General features: G+C 43.6%; 1 protein-coding gene across 7 annotated transcripts in view; it reads right to left on the reverse strand.

Annotated features, from left to right (window-relative positions):
* Positions 1-1,980: 1,980 nt before the first annotated feature.
* Positions 1,981-21,795, reverse strand: part of LOC117430840 (synergin gamma-like) — a 31,566-nt gene continuing 11,751 nt past the window's right edge. For 5 of the 7 annotated variants that reach the window (XM_058997901.1, XM_058997905.1, XM_058997904.1 and 2 more), the window contains 14 exons: positions 21,210-21,406; positions 19,955-20,233; positions 19,268-19,407; positions 18,415-18,533; positions 17,865-17,927; positions 15,734-16,747; positions 9,770-10,354; positions 8,889-9,052; positions 8,342-8,395; positions 7,767-7,863; positions 7,263-7,411; positions 6,795-6,905; positions 6,422-6,502; positions 1,981-3,934 (listed from right to left, as the gene is read on the reverse strand). In XM_058997901.1, coding sequence (XP_058853884.1) covers positions 3,803-3,934; positions 6,422-6,502; positions 6,795-6,905; positions 7,263-7,411; positions 7,767-7,863; positions 8,342-8,395; positions 8,889-9,052; positions 9,770-10,354; positions 15,734-16,747; positions 17,865-17,927; positions 18,415-18,533; positions 19,268-19,407; positions 19,955-20,233; positions 21,210-21,406 — 3,185 coding nt within the window. In that variant the 3' untranslated portion in view covers positions 1,981-3,802. The remainder of the gene's footprint in view (positions 3,935-6,421; positions 6,503-6,794; positions 6,906-7,262; positions 7,412-7,766; positions 7,864-8,341; positions 8,396-8,888; positions 9,053-9,769; positions 10,355-15,733; positions 16,748-17,864; positions 17,928-18,414; positions 18,534-19,267; positions 19,408-19,954; positions 20,234-21,209; positions 21,407-21,795) is intronic. The other 2 variants (XM_058997906.1, XM_058997902.1) reach the window with 1 other exon arrangement.

Consider the following 21,795-nt stretch of genomic DNA (forward strand, 5'->3'; position numbering starts at 1 on the left):
ATAATCCATACTGTTTCTTGGCATGAAATACAAGAATCCACTAATACGATTCAGCTATAATTTATACATCTGCCACAGGATACTTTCAACCTGATTATTATTACTATTACTGAATAAGAAATACATTCTTGCTACTGCACTACAAGACAAGGTCACAGATGAGGCCTGGGTCACAGTCTAATGAAGGAAGCTCTGAGAAGACACTGTTTGATAGATTTTGTGCTCCAATGTTAAACCCCCTGTGCTACTGTTTATAATTAAATCACCCATGGAGCACTCGTTATAAACTCACACGCTCGCTAAACGAACGCATTACCCCGAGAGGCAACCTTGTGCCGGGTTCACTTACTAAGCAATTCCTTATAAATAAATAACAGGTCAGGGCTGAATTAATATGAGCCTTCTTAACTTCTCGCTCAGGAAATGTATCTAAGGGAAGCCTCAGTATAAAAATAAATACAAATGAGAAATAAACACCACACACACAGCCTTCACCCCCGGCCACCCGCCCTGAAGCTGCAGACAGCTTGTGATGTTTCCTTACCTTTTTAAATGCACAACACAGGGCCAAGCAAGGGGGGCTCCAGATAAATGCTGCTGGCCACGCTACAACAAACAGGACCCCACCTTCGACGCTTAACCACTCGTTAATAAGCAGCTACGAGAATGCAGTACGAGTGTTGATTATTAAAACAACCGGGCGCGGTTTATTACAAGTGACTGAGCGGTTAGCAGAGGGGGAAACTTAAACAGGTCACTGCCACTGCAGTGCCAGCTCAGGAGTCTGACTACACTGTAGAGAATGTGCCATGAATGCACAGATAGGGAGTTAGACTGAGAGTTTCTAAGATCGTGATTACTTTCTGCTACCCTTAGGTGACAGAACACAGTAACCGGGGTTAATTGGTTTTACAAAGAAGATGGATGTCCTCGAAATGTATTCTTAGAAGCCTGTTGGGATGATAATGTCAGTCTCATCGCTTTGTAATGAAGTTAATACAAAAACCGGTAAATTAAAAGCAGAGCAGAGCTAGACAGACCCGGAGAAATCCCTCGTCCCACAAACCAGACTATTGAAACAGACAAAAAAAAGAATATATAACACACCCTGCGTTTACCGTTTCCTTTCAGGAAATTAAAATGTGTTAGTTATGGAGATACAGTTAAAATCTTTGAATTAGCAATTTAGACTTCACAATACCGCTCCTTCCTGTCACTCCTCACTAGGAGTCGAGAAGGACTTCAAAGCTGATAATTTAATACACTCATCTGCGAGGTCTTTTGAGTATCAATTTAGGAAACAGGAGATTTCTCATCCGTGCTGGGGCGTGACTGACACACGCAGAGGCAGAGAGGCTGCAGATTAGTAGCACTGAGACCAGCTGGTGTGTTCTGCAGCAGGTAATCTGGGATCAAGCGCGTTGAACCTCAGGGAGGACCAGTATTTTCTTTTGGTCTTGTCTCTTCTAGATAGGTAACTTTTCGAAAGCCTGCATCTGCATAGTGCATCCTCTGTGTGGCATTACAGACACAGAAACGTATCATGAACTCCTACACAGAGTTTTCCAATTCAAGAAAAAGTCATGGTTTGTCGCATCAGCTTTAAAATTAAAAAAAAAAAAGGTTTGAGCAAAAGTCATTGGATCTGTGCCTGAATCTAAACTACAGCACTGCTACAGCGACAGAACCCTAGCCAAGGAACCGCTTCAATTAGCAGCTGGCACTGAACTACAAGACAGCACAGACATTCACAGCTGCACAGGGATACACTGCTGAGAGCAGAACGACAGCCCTGTTACTGTCATCACAAGGCCTCGTGTTGCAATGCACTTCACAAACTGTGCATGAAAAGCATCATCATGCATGTCATCTTAACAGCGATAATTCAGACGTGTTCATGCAAGAGTAGGTTGATTACATGAGTAACTGGACCGGCAACTGCAGACTCCGTCACAAAGCAATGTCCGAGACTTCCAAGGCTTTCATTCCAAAACCAGTTTATTAGTTTTCCCAACCCTGCTGATAAACAGAAATGTGGAACAGTGCACACAGATCTAGCAGTAGATACGAGTATATGGTGATGTACAGAAACTAGGCATACAGTACACAAATAAGGGCTATAGGTTTGTGTGTAATATCAGGGATGAAAGCGTTGAGAATTAGGGGTGCGCAGGTACGCCAAAACCCCCACAGATATGAATGTAACTGGGACAATGTTAAATGACAGCAAAGTTTGAACTTCAGGGCAGGAGAAAGACTTTGTAAAAGCAACACAGTTTAGTGTACAAATAACACAGAATGCACCAAAAAGAAGGTTGATGATACTGCACCAGGGATAACAGCAGCCCTCCACACAAAATCACATTATATACGCACACAGAAACTACTTCTCTTCTGAGAACAGTCTAAACATTACAACAGAATGTCCCTTATCCTATTCCAGTTCACAGTTTTCACACACAAGAAATAAATAAATACGGCACTGCATTTAGAGATAGCCAGATCTTAAATCTGGAAAAAACATAAGTGTGGAATTATAACATAAGATTTCACATAAAGGTCAATCAATTAACACAACACCACATATTCTTTGATAAATCAGTTCAGTATATTAGAATATTTCTTTTTTTTTTTTTTTTTTGGTTTGTGGGGCTGAGATTAGATTTGGTATCAACAAAGCCACAATAAATGAAGTTAATAATCCCTCATTGTGTTACAGCTGCTTAAATACACCTACTGAAAAGCTTCTTGGAGGCATTTACATTCTTGTCTTTCATCCAATATTTACCAAAAGTCAATTAAGTCACTTTTCCTCCCAAGACTATTTTGACCGTATTAAACTTTAAACACAATTCAAAAGGAGAGTAGAAAGATTTTGCAGTTTACTTCAACAACAAAAATAAAAAATGATCAAAATCTGATGCTCTAGTTTCAAGGCTAGTTTCTGATTCCTATTGCACAGCAGTTTCACCCACTCCAGGTTTTACTAGAAGCTTGATTAGCCACAGTATGTACAGGTAACAAAGCTCAGGCGGTGTCTTATTAAACTCACAGTAAAACCAGGGAATGGATCAAACTGCTATGCAATGGGAGTCCTATTTCCATCCTTCAGTCGGTAGGGGAATAACACTCATTACAATCTATTACTGTGTTCTCAAGCTCTGCTTTTGTGGCATTGGATAAACCTGTACTTTAACCCTTTCAATCCTGGCAGGACCTCAAGGTCCCAGTACGTTAACATAAGCCCTGGGAAATGACGCTGGAACCTCATGGGACTCCTAGGTCCGAGTTAGTGTAGAAATAGATGGAAAAAAAAAACATTTTGTCCCGTGCTCATGTATACACAATATTTTAATTACACAACTTCATTTTGCATTCTTCAGCTCGACAAAATTCAGGACTGAAAGGGATAATGTCCTTTTAAATTCTTATTTTGGAATAAGTAGCAAATTAGAGAAATGATCATACCCTCGACCTTACGAGGAATAACACAAATCACAAATGTGCCCGTAGCCAAAAAACAAAACAAAAAAAACACAACACTTGAGTACACTGGCCTAGGCAGTGGATAATGAGAGGGCAGGTGGGACGACAACAGAAAAGGAAAAAAGAGCCTATATAAAAAAGCACTTTGCTCCAATTCCCAGCTTCTGTAATGAAGTCCTAAAACACAAGCTCTGGGAGGTTAATGGAAAGCAGTTGGTCTGAGCGCTCGATGGAGACTTCACGTCCACAGCCTTGTGGTTTGGCTCTCCACAGGCCTCTGTCTAGGAGCTCTGCTGGTTGCCATGGCAGCAGCAGCTCAGAGCAGGTCAGGCAGGATGAGGCCTGGCGGTTTGGGCTCCACGCAGTTAATCCAGAAATTGGCACAGCTGGCGTGATACTGGTGACCCCCGTACATCAACTTGAAGCTGTCCGTTTCCGAGCTGAAAGCCTGGGGGGGGGGGGGGGGGGGGGGGGGGGGGGTAAAAATATGTTAGAAATCATTTACCGTGTTTAAAATTCCTTTACCGGGGTGAATTCAGGTCTAATCCACCAAACTTGTCAAGACCAGATAAATGTTTTAAATTTATGGAGAAAGTGGAAATCATCAGCACTTTTTCTAAATTCAAACATTAAACTTGCAAACCTGATATCTTCCCCCTAGACCTACTGGCTTAGAAATTCTTCTGGGGCTGTTGAGAGAAACGTTTATTCCTGCACGTCACAGCACCACTGACAGCACACAGATTGCTCCAGTTACCAGATTTTGGGTTAGTCCCTCTTCTACAGGGTCTTTCAGCATCAATTTAGGAAACAAGGGAGACTTTTCACCCGTGCTGGGAAGTGACTGACACGCGCAGAGGCAGAGAGGCTGCAGATTAGTAGCACCGAGACCAGCTGGTGTGTTCTGCAGCAGGTAATCTGGGATCAAGCACGTTGAACCTCAGGGAGGACCAGTATTTTATTTTGGTCCTGTCTGTTCTAGATAGATAACTTTTCGAAAGCACTAGTCTGCATCTGCATAGCACTTCCTCGGTGTGGCATTAAAGAATTTCTCAGACATGTATTACGTAACTGACTCATGACTCATGATCTCCTACAGAGGGGGAAAAAAATTAGAATGCAAAAAAAATGGTAAGCAGAATGAATCATTCCATACAGAGCTCTGGCAAGTACTTATGAAGTGGGCAGGCTGTGAATTATTCTTTATATTCTGAGTAGGGAAGAATGTGGGACTGTAGGAGTCCAGGGATCATCCCATTCTTGTTTTAAGGGAGGGGGTTGGTTTTGTGGATGGGTCTTCACCCACATCCTTGAACTACTCCATTCGTTCCTCTTCTGATCAGAGAAATAATCTGCCAAGGCTTGCATCTCACCGTGAGGGAAGGATAATGGAGAGAAAGCACAAGAGAAAGAGGTTTTCATCTCAGTGATTGCATGCAATTTACCCTTCAAAAGAGTCTGTGTTCCAGCGAAGGAACACCAGGTGTAAAAAAATCACAGAGCTGAAGATCTTGTTAAAGTAAATGACTGATAAGAAAAAAGGTCAGTCTGAAGACACTATTACAAATCAGCCATCCAGCTCCGGGAATCCTGATGGGCTGACCAGGAACAGTAAAGTAATAAAACAGCATAGGCCATGGGTCAGATATCATTTTTCTCATCCAAGTTTGTCTACAAAGGATTTTTGCCCTACAGCAGCTATTTATTTTCTCTGTTCTAAATATTGTAATGGGATACTCAGAATAGATCTGAGTATCTGGCCCACAATCGGAGTTATTGCTGCCTCTGTAGTACAGTCACTGTATTGAATACTGGCCGTCTCGTGTGTTATTGCTTACGCTCGCAAACACGCAGTGCCTAGCTGGTCTTCAGTTGTTGTTGCTGGCTGCAGGACATGTTGCAAACACCACATGTTTCTGTGCTCATGGCTCAAGGCTCAAGGCAGATATGTAACTAACACTAATTGACAAGCAGGGCCATTTTCCAGTTTGCTTTCTTCAAAAGGCTGGTACAATAAGATGTGACTATTAAAACAGAAAGAGAGACGTGGAGAGGGGGAGAGTGGGAGAGAGTGTTTGATTGCATAAGAGTGGAAACAGCAAGATGTGATTATAGATTTATTTTAAGGACACCCAAATTTTAGAAGCCTCTCGGGATTGGTTGAAGCAGCTCAACACTGAACAAGTGAATTATTAACAGATCAAGAAGACTGGAACACCACGAGAATCAAGTGGTTCTGAAATGGGGCAGCAGAACCACTTTCGGAACATTAGAAATGATTCTTACATCATCTCCTATGAATACACACCGTTAAACAGCGGAATGTTGAGTCTCCAATCCTTCTCGCATTATCCGCTACGGGTTTATGCATAAAACACATGTACACGTCCAGCCCTCAGCTTGATAAGCTATTCAAGTGAGTATCAGAGCGCTAAGTCAGGCTGCAATTCCACACCACCTGCGCTACATGGTACAGCCCTGCTGAAGCACTATCTAAATCAATGACTGATTTCATTAGGAACGGATTGGCGTCTTTTTGTCTTGGCTTTTTATTTTGTATTTATTGGGCTAGAATTGCCTATTGAGCTGCTTCACTGATTGTGCACTGGACAAATTCCCAGCCCCAACACCAACAGGACGTCACCTTTAAAAAAAGAGCACAGAAATGCCATGTGTGTGGGGTTCTGAAGACCAGGCTTTTGGACTTGTGTATTTTGTAAGATATCTATAGATACCAAAATAGAAGTGGATTACAGGGAAACACTGTGCGTTGCATGTGTGAAGTTGCAAGCACACTACTACTGCACAGGAACCACACACGCATCATTTTTGTGCTCCTTTCTGATCAGGAAAACGAGGCCCTGCCCCATTGCCAGTATTGATTAGGGGAAAGTGAAAGCGTGAGGGTCATTAGGTGCTGTTGACAGCTTCATACATTTTTAGGGGGTCGTTCCTTAGCTTTGTCTTCCTTCTGCAAAGCGTTTAAGACCAAGGTAAACAATGGCAAACCTGACGTCTACAAAGCAAAAGAACAGCAAAGGGTTAGAAACCATTTCTTACAGGACTCAAACAAACACCTTTACTGATCTGCCTCCACAGCTCTCATCTCATCGTGAAGCTATTCGTTGCCTTAGTAAGTAAAAAAAAAAAAAATGTAAATCTTTTGAAGCCACTTTACAAGTTCAGTTTTCAGTTATGTATCGGGTTGCTGTAGTTATACAAAACATGACCTTTAAAAAGCGTCCAAGTTAAATGAAGGTTCTGAAAGGCAGGAGGAGAATCGAGAGCAGAGTTTTTGTTTTCTGTACCTTGCTCCTGGAGTCCACGCTGAGCAAGCAGACTCCGCAGGCCAACTCCTTGGCGTTCTTGATCCCATGGCGCAGTATACAAGAGGAGAAGTCCAGGGAGCTCTCGTCAGGCTGAAAAAAACAAGGGACGGGAAACTGTGAATCGAAGGAGCCGCGCCAACCCATCCCCTTGAACATCACAGCCTCAAACTGCTTTAACAATGCAGGCTGTTCAGTCAGTTTGCCATCTAACTGCATTGTTGTTGCTGCTGTCAAAAACAACAAGATGTATTCTTTGCGTTTGTCATTGACAGGCAGCAGGCAGAGTTAGGAATTACGGATTTGTCTTATTGGAACAAATGGCTGGTCGGCCAAAAATAATGCACCCATTTTTCCTGAATAAATATCTTCAAAGCACACTAGCCCAAACGTGCTCAGTTTCCTACAGTTTTATACACAGAGGGAGGGGTTTGATTACAGGGGACTCACCGACAGGTTTGCGAGGGACATGAACCCAATCAGGTTGTGCCACACGCGGTTGATGTCCTTCAGGAGCTGCTGTAGTTTGTCGCTGCACACGGCCGTCGCTTTGATCCCCAGCTCAACGCGCCTCACTACTCTGTACACCTCCACCACTCCTGCGCAGAGGAAAAACCATCAGACTCCACCCACGTTACATCTTAGACGGCCGGGTTCACAAATCAGGATGAGCACTAGGCCTGGGCTTAGCTACACAGACCCTGATTAGCTCTAAATCTTGGATTATTGTACATAAAATTAACACTGCTTAGCTCCAAGATTAGTTGGAACTGGGGTTTGTAAAACCAGTCGTCAGTGTGATTTAATAAAGAGATCAAGTTATTTTACAGAGTAATTTAGGACCAACACTGCATCAAGACCCAATTTATGCAGAGACTAAAAACAAAAGCGAAACTGGGTTTAGATCATCCCATATGCTGTATATTAAAATGCTGTAAAAGCAAGATCTCTTACCCAAGAGGTACTCCATTCCTTGGGCGGACTGGATGACTTCAGTGCAAACAGAAGAGCTGCTGATCCCATTCAGGGTGTCATTGGCTTTATTAATGACCTACAGGAAGATACACGCCCATTCACTTGTGACCATCCCAGTGTTCTTTAGTGCAAATGTGTTCTACCTGAATAACGTCAGCACACGTCTATTACACAATGGAAAACAAAATGGGGGGTGCAGGAGAATGAGCTCTTCCGAATTATGGAAAATCATTCTGTTTTAAAATGCAGGTACTTTAAAATGCAGCGTCTGCTGGAAAATTTGCCAAGCTGCAATCAAAAAGATTTAAAAAGATCAGTATGGCACAGCATGGCTTCAAGCCCAAGCTGAATAATGGAGACTGTATTCGGAGAGTGCTTGAATAAGGGGCTCCGAGTACAGTGTAGCAACATACTGTCTGCTGCTTCATATCAACAGGCTTTCGTTACCAAGAGAAAAGAAAGCTGAACAAAAAAAAATACCTTACCGAGATTATTCGATCAATAATAATCATTTTTAAAATCATTGCAGGATGCACAAATACACATTCACTGACCTGCAGAGCACTTTCCAAACACCTCTGCCATTCATATGCATAGCGTTCGCTCTCCTGCAAGAAAAGGAAATTATATTATATTATAATGTCCGCCCTGTTTTGGGGCTACTGATTTTTTTTTTGGGGGGGGAGAGAATAGCCAGATGGGAAAGGTCAGGATGGGGCTGTACGCTCATGCAATCCTCAGAGCAGCACGGTCTAGATTCAGTCAATAGGTGGCACTGTGGTACCGCATGCCTACAGATACGGTTAACAAGCGATCCAGCTTGTAAAGGGAGTGAGCTTGCAGCCCACATACTGGTTTCACATGTATTCCTGCATGGATGCGTGTTTCTATAGAAGCGGGAGACAAGCACACCTTCACAAGGGTCAGAGGGAGTGAAGCACGGACGACCGCAGATCGATATAACGAAGCGTTCCCCCAAAACACCCACTGGCCTTGAACAGATCAAAACGAGCAGAACCATTCGCGCGCACACTGCCATGATTTGCACCCTTCTGGTTTGAAGCAGTTCTAGAACGTGTTAAAGGGAAGCCGGTTGCTCACCTCCACCTCCCCGGTCAGGTCCTTGTATTTGTCTCTGATGACTGGCAGGGCTGGTTTCTCGCTCAGCGTGTTGGACTTGTCTCTGAAGGGCTGCTCCGGGGCTGGGGATGGAGTGGAGTGGCTGATCTCTTTGTCCCCCAGGCTTAGACTCCTTTTGTGAGACCCTGAGAGGAAAGACGCATCAAGACTGGAGAACTTGCATCTGTATTTATACATCAGCGTCCACCCACACGGCTTTCAAAGCACTCTACAGACAGACAGACCACAGTGCGGTAAAGCCAGACGCCGGAGCGTCTTTTACACCCGCACACCGTACAGCTCAGTAGCCGTGTGTGTTTTTGCTCTGTCTCTCTCCCTCCCATCAAAATTATAAATCTGTATGATCATTTATTTATTCATTGATTAAACAGAAATAGCTTTCCCATCCAATGGAAGCAATGCATTTTCAGGAGAATTGAGTTCACACCAATTCCCTTAATTCACATAAATTACTCTCAGGATCTGGTTCAGCACATGCTTTCCCCTCTCAGCCACGATTATGAACAGTCTGCAAACAGTGAGGCAGTGTTTATATAAATAAATCCAGGAGTGAACACTGGAACTGCATATTCAATCTAAAAAAAATACATACCTGCTCACAGTTTACTTAAAACTAAATATACTTTGAAACAGGTTTTTAAAAAGGTGGAAAACTGCATCACTGTGCAAGCTTTATTAATTAATTAATTAATTAATTAATTAATTAATTAATTAAATTAAATTAATAATAACTATTCTTCCAGAACAGCCCAGATGCATGACTCTGAATTGTCAGCTGACCTCTAAGATCAGCCTAAAGGAATGAGCATGCATTAGTTACACAATAGAACAGCCCCACTCACCTTGCACTGAAAGGTCGAAAGTGGCCAGCTCGCTCCTGATCATCTCCTCGCTGGACTTCACTTTGGCCTGGGAGCTGGCCATGAGGAAGTCAAACTTGCCAAACTTGGGCTTGTCCGCTTGGGAGGCTCCGAAGTCGTCCGGCTGGGTGGTGTCCGAGCCCAGGTCTCCAGAGACGGGGGCTGTGTCGGACTTCTCAGAGACTGTGCTGGCGAAATCCCCAAAATCATCATCCTCTTCCTCCTCCTCCTCCTCACCCTGGCCCTTTGTCCCGAAATCCGCGAAGGTGTCAAACTGCCCCTCCGCAGTGCTGGCGCTCGACGTCTCCTCTCTCGTGAAGGCGCTCACCTTGCCGCTGGTTGTCACGGCGACGTTCTCCGCGCTGCCGAAGGAAGTCTCTTTCTTCTGCAGGACAGAGGTGGCGGATGCATGGCTGCCCTCCGAGGTGAAGAAGCTGGGCTGAGGTTTCTTGCTCTGATTGGTCGCCGGCTCCTCCCGTTCTGACCAATCGAAGCTCGCAAGGCTGCTCACTGCAGAGTCGCCAGCGCTGAAGGTACCGAAGGGGTCAAACTTGAAGTCGTCCACCTCTGCAAAAGCAATAAAAGGCGAGACCCTTCTAATGAGATGATTACAGGACCCCGTCATGAGGATGAACTGCACAAGCGAGGGAGCCTCTACGCTCAGCATTGAAACTTATTTTGGGTGCTATGACCTGCTGTATAGGGTTTCTGTGTTGTACATGTTGCAGTGTGGTAGATCTACAGCACAAAGAAAACACTTACCAATTTCCATTGTATTGGTACAAAAAAAAAAAAAATTGAGACCTTCACAAGCTGGTTTTATTTCACACCTCTATCTATATGATCCTCCCACCTTTCAAAAAAAAAAATCAAAGTGTATGAAGCACTGGATCAAGTTTCTAGGAAACACTCCCCTATAAGTTTGTAATTATTCAACAGTGTAGCGTTAATGAATACATGTCTGGTTTGTCTATTCTGCAATTCTTTGCATTTCTCTTAACCTCTTTTATATTGATTTATTGTGTTTGAAAATGACAAATCAGATTTTCAAGAGGCCCTTAAGACAGCATAAGGGTAAAGACTGCATTTTCAGCAGAATTTAATGTATTTCAGGGTAAAGGTCTACTGCTAGCAAAAAAAAAAAAACACACCACCACTCCAGCCCCCCACTCTGCCAGCAAGCTTTGTAAAAAAGCAGGTATGCACAACATGAAACCACTATCTAATGTCTTACGCTAGGATGGAAGCGCAGTGGAAATATCATCTACGCTGTATTGAACCTGGTCAGGGGTTTAGCAGAGTCTCGTTTACCTGCAAGTGGACATTCACAAAAACCACAATCACAACAACTGGCACGCTCTTAAAGATCCACATGGAATTTTGTTTATATAATGCCTTTCTTCAAAGTGAGCAGTGGGAAGCTGGCATGCCACTCTCTTTAAAATCTGCTAAAAACAGGGCAAGTCCTCCAGGGAGGGAGAGGGAGAGGGAGAGGGAGAGAGAGGAGAGAACAAACAGCTGCAGCTTCATTTAGCCTTCCCTGCTGGAGTGAGACAAACACAGATTCTGGGGCTGCCTGCAGAGCTTCAGCCAGATTTGCATTACAATACACTTTAAATACTCTGCCATTTCACAGGGAGAAAACAGCTGCCTTGTGAATATTAAATCAGTTTGGCAAAAAAAAAAAAAAAAAAAAATTCAAGCTTTTTAAAAGGAGGGTATTATTATCTAGTTAGTTTGGGAGATGAGATGACATGTCAGTTACTGAAAGACACACAGAAATCAGAAAGCAGGTTTAGTGTGCAGCGCAGACGGCAGACGGGCGTCTGCGTGGGAGTGAAAGCTTGCTCCCACTCAGTCAATACAAGCCCTGGCCCTTTCTACTCCCCACCCTCCCACATTTCAAACCTGTCTCCTCTCTCCAGGTTAGGGCAGCCCCCTTACATTACCTACTCACAGTCTAGCCACTATCCTGCCAAAGTATAAAATTAGATGATTTACATAAAAAAAAATATATATAATATCAACACTTAATGCAGTCTGGACCACTCAATTGATTACACAGTACAGCGAATGCAATGCAACAAAGGGTTAAATGTGATCTAATACTTCTATGATTTTAAAGGGCTCCTAAATGCATACTGCATTTCTTGGTTTATCATGTCACCACCAGTAGATGGAACTGCAGCTTTGGGTGCACTGAAATGTTTTTTTTTGGGGGGGGGGGGGGGGGGGGGAAGGGATAAATTGTAGAATTGGCAAAGATCAGTTCGGACGTCAAATCTATACAGTAGATTAGCAGCGACTTTAGCGCCGAAAGATGATTATAGCAATTAAAGGGGAGTGGAGGATCACTGTGTATTGTAATAAACTATTTCAAACTAAAATCTGCCCATTGAGGAATCTAACTGAGAACCACAGTGGGTATGCCACGTATACACGCACACGCATACACACAAACCAACACGCTCGCACACACAGGCCATTTGTGAAATTGACAAGAGGGTCGTACAAAAAGGACACGGCACCTGCTATTCTTTAGTGTTACTTATAAAGTAAAGGCAGAAACAAGGAGAAATCAACACACCGTTACGCGCTTCAGCTATGCAAAGATATAGATTTATTAGGAGAACAAAGAGCCCAGAGAAAGAGCGAGAGTGACAAAATACTGTATCATTACAGGAGAGATTATCTAAACAAACACCTTTGTTTTAAAAAGTATACAAGGGCATGCAAAAAAAAAAAAAAATCTGCAAAAAAGAGAAAACTCAGAAGCAGAAACCAGAAGGCACAGGTCACTCAGAATTATAAACCAGCAGTACCATTAGAAGACACAGTTATAGTGTTAGAAAAACAAACACAAGCAGAAACAGCTGGGTATAAGACATTTAAAATGATACAGACATTGTGGTTCCAGATTTGTTAAGCCCAGGTACTGTATGAGTTAACCCTTTGCAGCACTTGATAAATAACATTAAAATGAATAAGAGTGAGCAGCTACAGGACATGCAGCGCTGGCAAAGGCAGATTCTATAGAGGCAATGTCCAGCAAGCCTTTAAAAGGCTACATAACCAGTCAAAAGGACCAATTAACATGCTGTGGGGAGTGAGCACAAGATTCATTACTTACTGCAAGTCTAGATTAATGAAGACCCAAGATATTTAATTCTGGTCTCAAGCTGCAGTAATGCGGATTGAATTATGAATTCACTTTTAATTCCCATATCGAGTGAAGTACATTTCTTCAGTTAAGGGTGATCGCAGGGTAAATGTGATCTATATCTGGGAGAAGGACCGGGTTATATTTTCATATGTGGATCAGCTTTATCCTGTGATCAGACCCCATTTAAAAAAATAAAATAAAATCAGGCCATCATCAGTGCACTGCTGCGTCCAAGTGAATGCGGGTTTCAAATCTAGCACAACATACTCTACCACCACCAAGACTAGGAGTGTAGAGAGCTTTCATGCTACTGAAAGACATTCAGAGCTGGAATACAGGATAGATTGTTCTGCTATTCTGGTGCGCCAAGGGTTAAACACACAAAGCAGACAGAAAGAACACATTCTAAAGCAGTTCTAGAACTGGAACACAGGTTCAGTTACAGCAGCGAAGAAAAAGCATCAAGGCAGGATTTAAAGAGACAGTACCTTTTCTTTTTTAAAAAAATAATGAATAGCTTTTCATGTCAATTTCACAAATGTCCACGTGCTGTAATGAAACAAAGGTTTTTTTTTATTATATATGCCAACAGCGTGAAGGGGTCGCATGAAATTATAAAAAGATGCAGATCTTTCAATTCAGAATTAGTCGCAGTTACAATGTAATTGAACCCAGGCACACCTGTGTAATTGTACCATAATTCATCGATTAGAGTTCAATTACACATTTACTCGTCATTCGATCATCATTCTTGCATTTTCACTTTTAGTGATTTGTTTGAATAAAAGTTCTAGATTATACTTGTGTATTTGTAGCTGTGATTATTATTGCTGGTTATTTTGAATAAACAGAGTAAACATGTTAATGCAGGGAGCTGTTTATGTAATCTTAGTGTAATTGTAATTATAATTACTGCAGCATAACTGTAATCAAACAAATCAGCATTGTAACTGTAACCTCAGCACACAATTCTGCTGTCATTATAATTGTATGAGAGCCCAGGTCTGCCCGTCAGAGCCAACAAGGTAGATACTGCCTCTTTAAAATGACACAGTAAGAGTTACAAGAGCACCGTGTCCCTCTCTGTGCACCTGCACTGGCATCTCAACCCTTGTGCTTGTGACAGTGTGGCACACGCCCACACCATCCGAGGGTTACCAGAAAGACTTCATGTAAGCTACACAGTACAATACTTTAACAGGGGGCGGGGGTCTCAGAGTTAAAGACGGTTAAGATAACGTTTCCCCTTCCGATTTCAAAAAGGGAATCGTTGGGAGGCTGGCAAATCGGGATTTAAAAAATGGAAAATAAATAAATAAATAAAAATAAACGGTTAAGAAAAAGGGTTAAATTTAAATTAAAATATAAAGTTTTGACACAATATGAAACACTGTATTGTAAGCAACTGGTCATCAATAACTTTAATACTGAATACGCTAATACTTTTGTTTGACACTGTCCTAATACTAATAAATAAATCTCTCAGACCGTCCTTTTTAAACAGCTGAAGCACTGAAGCACACAGGCTCAAGCTTCGGATATGATTTTGTACTTTACTCTCAAATTCACAAAACAGCTTTGTGACAAGGAGCTCAAGCGCAGTCATGCACGGGCTGTAGCGTATCGCTGAGTTATCTTAGTGTTACTGTGAAACGAATGTAAAACATATCAAACTAAATGAACGACTGATTCGACTACAGTGTTAGGATGCTCCCTGGCTTATAATGACGCCGCTCTATTCCAGCCCCCTTTCCACAAACAAAGCAGAATTGTTGCTTGCAAAACCAGCTCTGGAAACACAGGAGTCCTGCAGTATCTTCTGCTTCTTCACTCGGGTTTACAAATCAATTCAAACGATAGGAATTTCAATGTTCAGCTATGGCCAAAGGTTTTAGGACGGAGATGTTGTTTCAAATACAAAATTAAAATATATACGATATATACAAAATTAAAAGATCTACTCGTCACCACTTCCAATTGTAACCTTTTGATTACTTCTAATGGAGTAACACGTCAAGATTTGTTTTTTCGTTAAAGTATACGGAAGACTACAAAGCCGGTGTGTAATTTACTATGTTAACGTAACATTATTCAGCAGGTTTCATTTGACTCTATGAAGCAAAATGAGATCATTCCAGGGTGAAGCAAAACTTTTGGCCATTGCGGTAGTGTCTGGGGATCAACAACAATATTAACTAGATATCCTCAGACCCCCCCGCCCCCCCTTCCCAAGCGAAAAACATTTGGCTTAATTACCGATAAGACATTTTTGTGCTGGTCCCTTCCTACATGGAACAAGAGCGACATCTGGTGGCCTCTAGCTATCACAGTTTATATGTTGAAAGCATTTCTACTCCACCAGTTAATGAGTACAGTGATATGCTAACATGGGTCAGAATAGCCTGGGGTCAGCGATAGGCATACAACTAAAAACACATACATAATCAAAACCTTAAATAATAATAAATACATACATATATACATACATAGATAATTCTCTCAACTGAGTCTGCAAAAAGGTTGATCTTGGGAGGCGGTTTTGTTTAATTGAATAATGAAGGCAATACTGAATTCTTCCCTTGATAAAATAAAAACCACACATTTTAAAACCATTCTGAAGTCATCTCAGATACGACTGCAAAGGGTGTGCTGTGGGGGAGGGGGGTGTAGTGTGCAACACTAATAATAAACAAAACGCTTTGTAACAAAATAACGACCAACACCGCAAAAACAAACCTGTCGCTTTTGTTTTTTCTACCAGAGCAATCGAACCAGTTCCTCACCTGCTGCGGGGGGCTGATGCCCGCTGACCACTGGCAGGTCGAGAGAGCTGTCCGACAGGACGTGCTGGAGATCCCCTCCAAGGTCAGACAGCTTCATGTCCAGCTGGACGGAGAGGGCGTCTTCCGAGTCCTCCTTCCCCGCGCTGCTGCCCCCGATGGACGGGAGGTCCAGAGACTTGACCGAGGCCGAGTCCTCCTTGGCCTGCTTGAAGGCGGCCACCTTGTCCACCAGGCTCTTCTCAGAGGAACCCAGGGCTGACGAGAACCTGGAAGAAGACTGAAAGTCTGCAAAGTCGTCCGGGTCTCCTTTGACCACCGATGAAGCAGAAGCAAGGCCTGCAGAGAGGCTCTCCTTGGCGTCCTCGAAGCCCAAGGGCGTCGTGGAGCCTTCCAAGGAGAGCCTTTTGAAAATGTCGTATTTGTCAGAGGATTTCTGCTGCTGCTGCTGCTGCAGGGGGGTCTCTCCCACACTGGAGTTATTTTCGCTTGGTTTCTCCTCTGCCGTCTTCTGCTCTGGCACTCCGGATGAAGACGCGCTCCCGAAGGCCATGAAGTCTGCGAAGTCGTCCTGGACGTGGGCGGCCCCGGCGCTTGGCGCGCTGACCCCCAAAGAAGAGGAGCCGAAGAGGGCGAAGTCACCAAAATCATCTGCCCCGCCGAGAGCTTTCCTGCCTGCCCCCGAGGAAGGGGGGAGGCTGGAGGCAAGAGTCGAGGGGGCTGGGAACGACAGAGGCTTAGTCTCAGCAGTGGTGCTGGCAGCAGGGCCTCCCAGAGAGGAAAAGAGGTCCAAATCTGCCATGTTCAGGGAGGGTTTGGATGGAGGAAGAGTTGCCGTTGAGTTGTGTGGTTGTGGTTGTTGTTGTAGAGGCTGCGTTTGGAGGAAAGGAGGAGGGAAGGTTTGCTGGAAGATCTTGGCTTGCTCCGGGGGGTCTAGTGGGGATATGCTGTCGGCTGTTTTAAAGTCTGTGAAGCCATCATCACCTCCAGCGGACTTGAAGTCTGCAAATCCCTCCCCTGCGAAGACACAAAGAAAACACGCACGCAGGGCATTAATGCAACAAATCAAAAAGGGGCTCAAATATAAGGACTATGAAACGTACAGTGTAAATGCAACATCCCTAAATCCTCAGCTAACCACCAGCCCCCTTGCTGTTAGGGAGATGAAAAGAGGGCTCCTGTGCGCAACCTCCTGATCAGCAGCAAAATAAATCAGATGACCTTCACAAGCCACTCCTTATAACTGCACCACACACAGGAGTAGCAAACACATGCAGCAGTACAAATCAAGCAGTAAGGGATGGAAATACGACCACTGCATAGCAGTTTGATCCATTCCTGTTTATGAGTTTAATAAGAGACACACCTGATCTTGCTACCTATACACTGTCAAGCTTGTGTTTAAACACGGAATGGGTGAAACGGCCATGCAACACGAGTCTTATTTTCATCCCTGAATAATCCTCTCTCAAATACCCATCGTCTGTATCAAAACTACAGGAACAGGTCTTCAGTTTGCTAGAGCTTTACAGACATTGCTTACTCGGCTGGGCTGAGACAATCCCATCATAAATCACTATACATGTACATACATTAATCACAAATGTAATTTTGTTGTGCATGTTAATACTGTAGCCACTTCAACTGCAAATCACTCTCATAATTACAACTGCAAAGAATAGCAGAACTCCTCTTGGTGGAAAGGATAGTGAAGCACACACACACACACACACACACACACACAATGAAGCCAGGCTTGAAAGGGGATGCTGCATTAAGAACCAACAGGTAACTACAGAACCCCACAGCAACTGGAACTTACTGGTGTCCTGAAAGCTTCCCCATTCGGAAACTGTTCTGATGAAAGGGGTTAAGAAAAGTCAGCACGAAAATGATTTTGTATTTACTATATTCTAGTTAAAGGCCGAAGATGCAATATACCTCTAAGGCCTTTATTAAATTTCATCATCATTCTAAATTGCCACAGCTTTGGTTGAGACCATGTGACCATTCAGTTCCATTATCAGTCATTGTCTTTCGTGTTCCAAGTTGGAATCTCCATACATCGCAGTGTTCTAAGAAGCATGACTTTAAATACATATGACATTGTGGAAGACGCAGTCCCTTAACTTACCTATAGGTTTGATATCGGGGGGCTGTTCCAGCGCTCTGAAAACACTGTATTTATCACCATAATCTGTGTAAGAAGAGAAGAGAGGAACAGGAGTCAGAGAGACTGCACTGACTGAGAACCAAGTTAAGCTTGCAATTTACAAAGACTGCCCGTCATATACAGGGTGCCACATAAGTATGACATCAAAGGGCAAGGTGGACCAGTCACTCACCCCAGTGATTATACAGCTTGGGTGCTGTAAGCATGAATGCCATGATTTACCAGCATGCATAAGACACTGCAGTCCAAAACCGAGGAGGACAGTGGAAAGAATATCGCCCAGGCATCTGACACCATATGTTACTGGAGCGAGTGACTGGGTCCAGGTTTGCCCAAAGGATGATAAAACGCACCAGAATTTTATTAAAGCGATAAACAGAAGGACTACAGAAATAAAACATATTGCTTTTGATGCCTGGCTTATGAAAGAAAGATTTACATTGTATAGAGATTAGTATGGGATGCTCTTTCTCACCCCTAAAGTGATCTCTTCATGAATAATGACTCTTACCTGGAACAGGGACGGCCGTTTCCCCAGGTCTCTCCACAGACAGCTGCTTGAACACAGCATACTTATCAGAAGAGGCCGGTGTGGATGATCCAGATATCGGAGTCAGCAATGCTAGGGCGCTGCAAGGGAGAGATTGTAACAAGCTTATTGAATTATATATTGGTTCAAATACGCACTTGCTGATCAGGGTCCAGTATGGACAGGTCGTGCAATAGTGCAAATGTTTTGTTAAGGGCTGAGTCACACAGTGGGTCAATGCACTACTTTCTTCAGCTTTCAAATCCAGCTCGGGCTGCAAGCGCAATCCTTGCTCTGTGGATAAATAGGGAAAAAAAACAATCCAGCTTCTTTCATTCAAATCCCATTTTAGAAGATGATAAGGCCAGGATGAATTCTCTTTTAATATTTCCTCTCGAGGATTTCTGATCGAGTCACTGCATCAATTCTTCAGCTGATTCAATTCTATTTTCTAATTTTCTTAAAATAATTGCTTCTTTAGCTGCAGGTCTAAGGGTGATGGGCTTTCTTTATGGGTTAAATGAATAACAAATAGTAGGCTTATCTTTGTCAATTTAAAAGGCTCATTGACTCTGATAATAGACTTGCACTTGTAATTATAGGGAGGAGGAGGAGGAGGAGGAGGACGGGGACTGACAACTGCAGAGAATTAAAGCAACGACTCTCTCTCCCAAGCTTCTCATTACTGAGACAATGGAAACTTGAGATATTAATCTCAAAAGCACTTGGAAATGTACCCAGGTAGAGTTTTTAAATGCCAGTACTGTTCAAGGACCCACTGCTCCTACTAAATATATACAGAAGCGAGCTGCGTTTGGACCCCTGTCCCCCGTACCTGTTCTGCGGCTGAGTGCGTGCCGCTATGGGGAAGGCTCCGCTCGACTCCCCTTGGAAATCGGTGAAGGAATCATTGGCAGAGCCAGCCTTGGGAGCCTCCTGAAAGTCCTGGAAATCATCGTCGTCAGGTTCGGATGCCTGGGGCGACAAGCACACAGTTATACCGGTCTTAGAACAGGAACTTCCAGTTAAAAGAGAATTCAAACTAAAGTTTTACAGAAACTAATCTGTAGAGTGCATGATGGAACGAAGAGGAAGTCGCATACAACATCTGGTCCTGCATTAAGGGCAAAATAAAATAAAATCAGGAAACCCACCGAACTTCATTATTGTGACAACCCCACCTTACTTCACAACAGTAAATCTACACTACACGGGAGTTGAAGCAAAGTCCTCATCAACGCTATAAACAAACACGTGTGTGTGTGTGCTGGGATGGAAATTAGACTCCCATTGCACAGCAGTTTGATCCATTCTTGGGTTTACAAGAAGACACACCTGAGCTTGTTATCACTGTGGCTGACCAAGCTCATAGTAAAACCTGGAATGGGTGAAACTGCTATGCAATAGGAGTCTGATTTCCATCCCTACAGAGCGTTTAAGCGGGGAGATGGGGCACGGAAGATTAATCAAGTGCATATACAGGTGCTCAATAAAATCCAGTTTTCAGTTCCATGCTGTGTACCTGGGTGTTGGAGGGGAATGAAGGCATGAAGCCAGGGGACACCTGTGTGCTCAGGGCCCCTGCCTGCACGGGGAGGTTCACACCCAGGACAGGCTGCGCTGTGGAGAGAGGCATGGACACGGCTGGCTGGGGCACAGGGGGCATGGACAGCATGGGCTGCTGCTGATGCTGCTGCTGCTGCATGACTCCGGGCATCACCAGCGCCAGCCCGGGCAGGTTGGGCACAGGGGCAGAGGGGAACTGGGTCAGGATATCAAGGCTCATAGCTGGGAGACCCCTCTGGGGAAGGAAAGAAAATGTCATTGTACAAATCAGACGTGTTTAGAAAAATACAGGACTTAACAACCTCCTGCAGACAGCATGGTTCTGGCACTCCTGAAACACCAACGCACAATGTCTTCCAGATCTCTACAATTGTAATGGAAAATTGGAAAACCTTCATGTTATCCTCAAATCAGGCAAATAATTGCAAATAAGGCCTGCTGGAAAATGGTCATTCTCAGAGAGGCAATTCAGCCTTCTGAAACCCATGCACTGGTTCGCATGACACATGCCAAGATAAAAAACATTGTGTCATTTCTTATCAGCTTCAGACTTCAGTGAGTCACACACAAATGTCTTCTTTTAAAAGGTCAAGCGCATCAAGACACACAGGTCCTGCACCACAGTATAAACCGAGTTATAAAAGCAATGCACGATGATTCATCCGTTACATAATGACCCGTTTCTCCTCTAGTCTGTCCGTGTGTTTGCAAAGGAAGCCTTTCATGTTCTGTGGTTTTCGCTTATATAACTTTTCCAATCTCGTTCTTGGTTTATTAAAAACCAACACTGTCTGCCAAAATATTTATTTTCCTCCACTGAGTGAATGCAATGTCTGTTTGAATTATTAATTACGGTCTAGTCTCGTATTAACAACTTTATTTGAGGGAACGGAAGAGTGAGTGTTTATATATACTTAAAAGGGGCAACTTGGTCTCTAGCTCTATATTTATTAGGCTAGCCCATTAAATGTTAGGCTTAGATTACACGAAGCTACACAAATGCTCTGCGATTATTTAACAATGATGTATTTAACCATGATACAGCCAGTCTCTGCGATGGATTCCCTACCCACCTCTCTGTGCACGGAACCGCAAAGAGAGAAGACAAATGACAAAAAGGCCAGTGACTCAGAGATTCTAAGGCTGTCTCAGCAGACCAGCGTTTCAGCAGGGGGTCTGTGGCTGCGAGGCAGGTGAATTTCATACTGTACCTGTGTTACACCAATCATAGCCAGCACAGTGTACAGCTCCTCCTTCGTCAACTTCCCCGGAGTCGTGCGATTGGCGGACGCCCAGATCTGCCCCAGCGCCTCCCTGGGCAGGCCCGAGGACATCAGAATGGGGTAGAGCTTCGCTGTGTCGATTCCCGAAGGAGTCATTGTGATCTCCAGCACCTTCTTAAACAGGTCTGTTTCACCACAAAACACAGGAGACAGAAGGAGGATTGTTCGGCAGGAGAAAGCTTTTTTTAATGTTATACAAGCGGGGTGGAAGTAAGACTCCCGTATCACAGCAGTTTGATCCGTTCCTGATTTCACGATGATTTTCATAAAACGCCCCTGAGTTTGTTGGATATACACTGGGGCTAATCAAGCTCATAGTAAAACCTGGAATGGGTGAAACTGCTATGCAACAGGAGTCTGATTTCCATCCCTGTATAATCAGGTCTACAGACCAAGTACGATCCCACCTATAATACATTAAACACATCACCCATTGCTACAGCATTCAATATCAATGACATATTGCTAGTCTTTTCCTTGCCAGCTTCCAAACACGTTGGCATATTAACATGCC

The sequence above is a fragment of the Acipenser ruthenus genome, chromosome 24 (genome assembly GCF_902713425.1).
Source record: "Acipenser ruthenus chromosome 24, fAciRut3.2 maternal haplotype, whole genome shotgun sequence".
In the NCBI taxonomy this organism is placed as follows: domain Eukaryota; kingdom Metazoa; phylum Chordata; class Actinopteri; order Acipenseriformes; family Acipenseridae; genus Acipenser; species Acipenser ruthenus.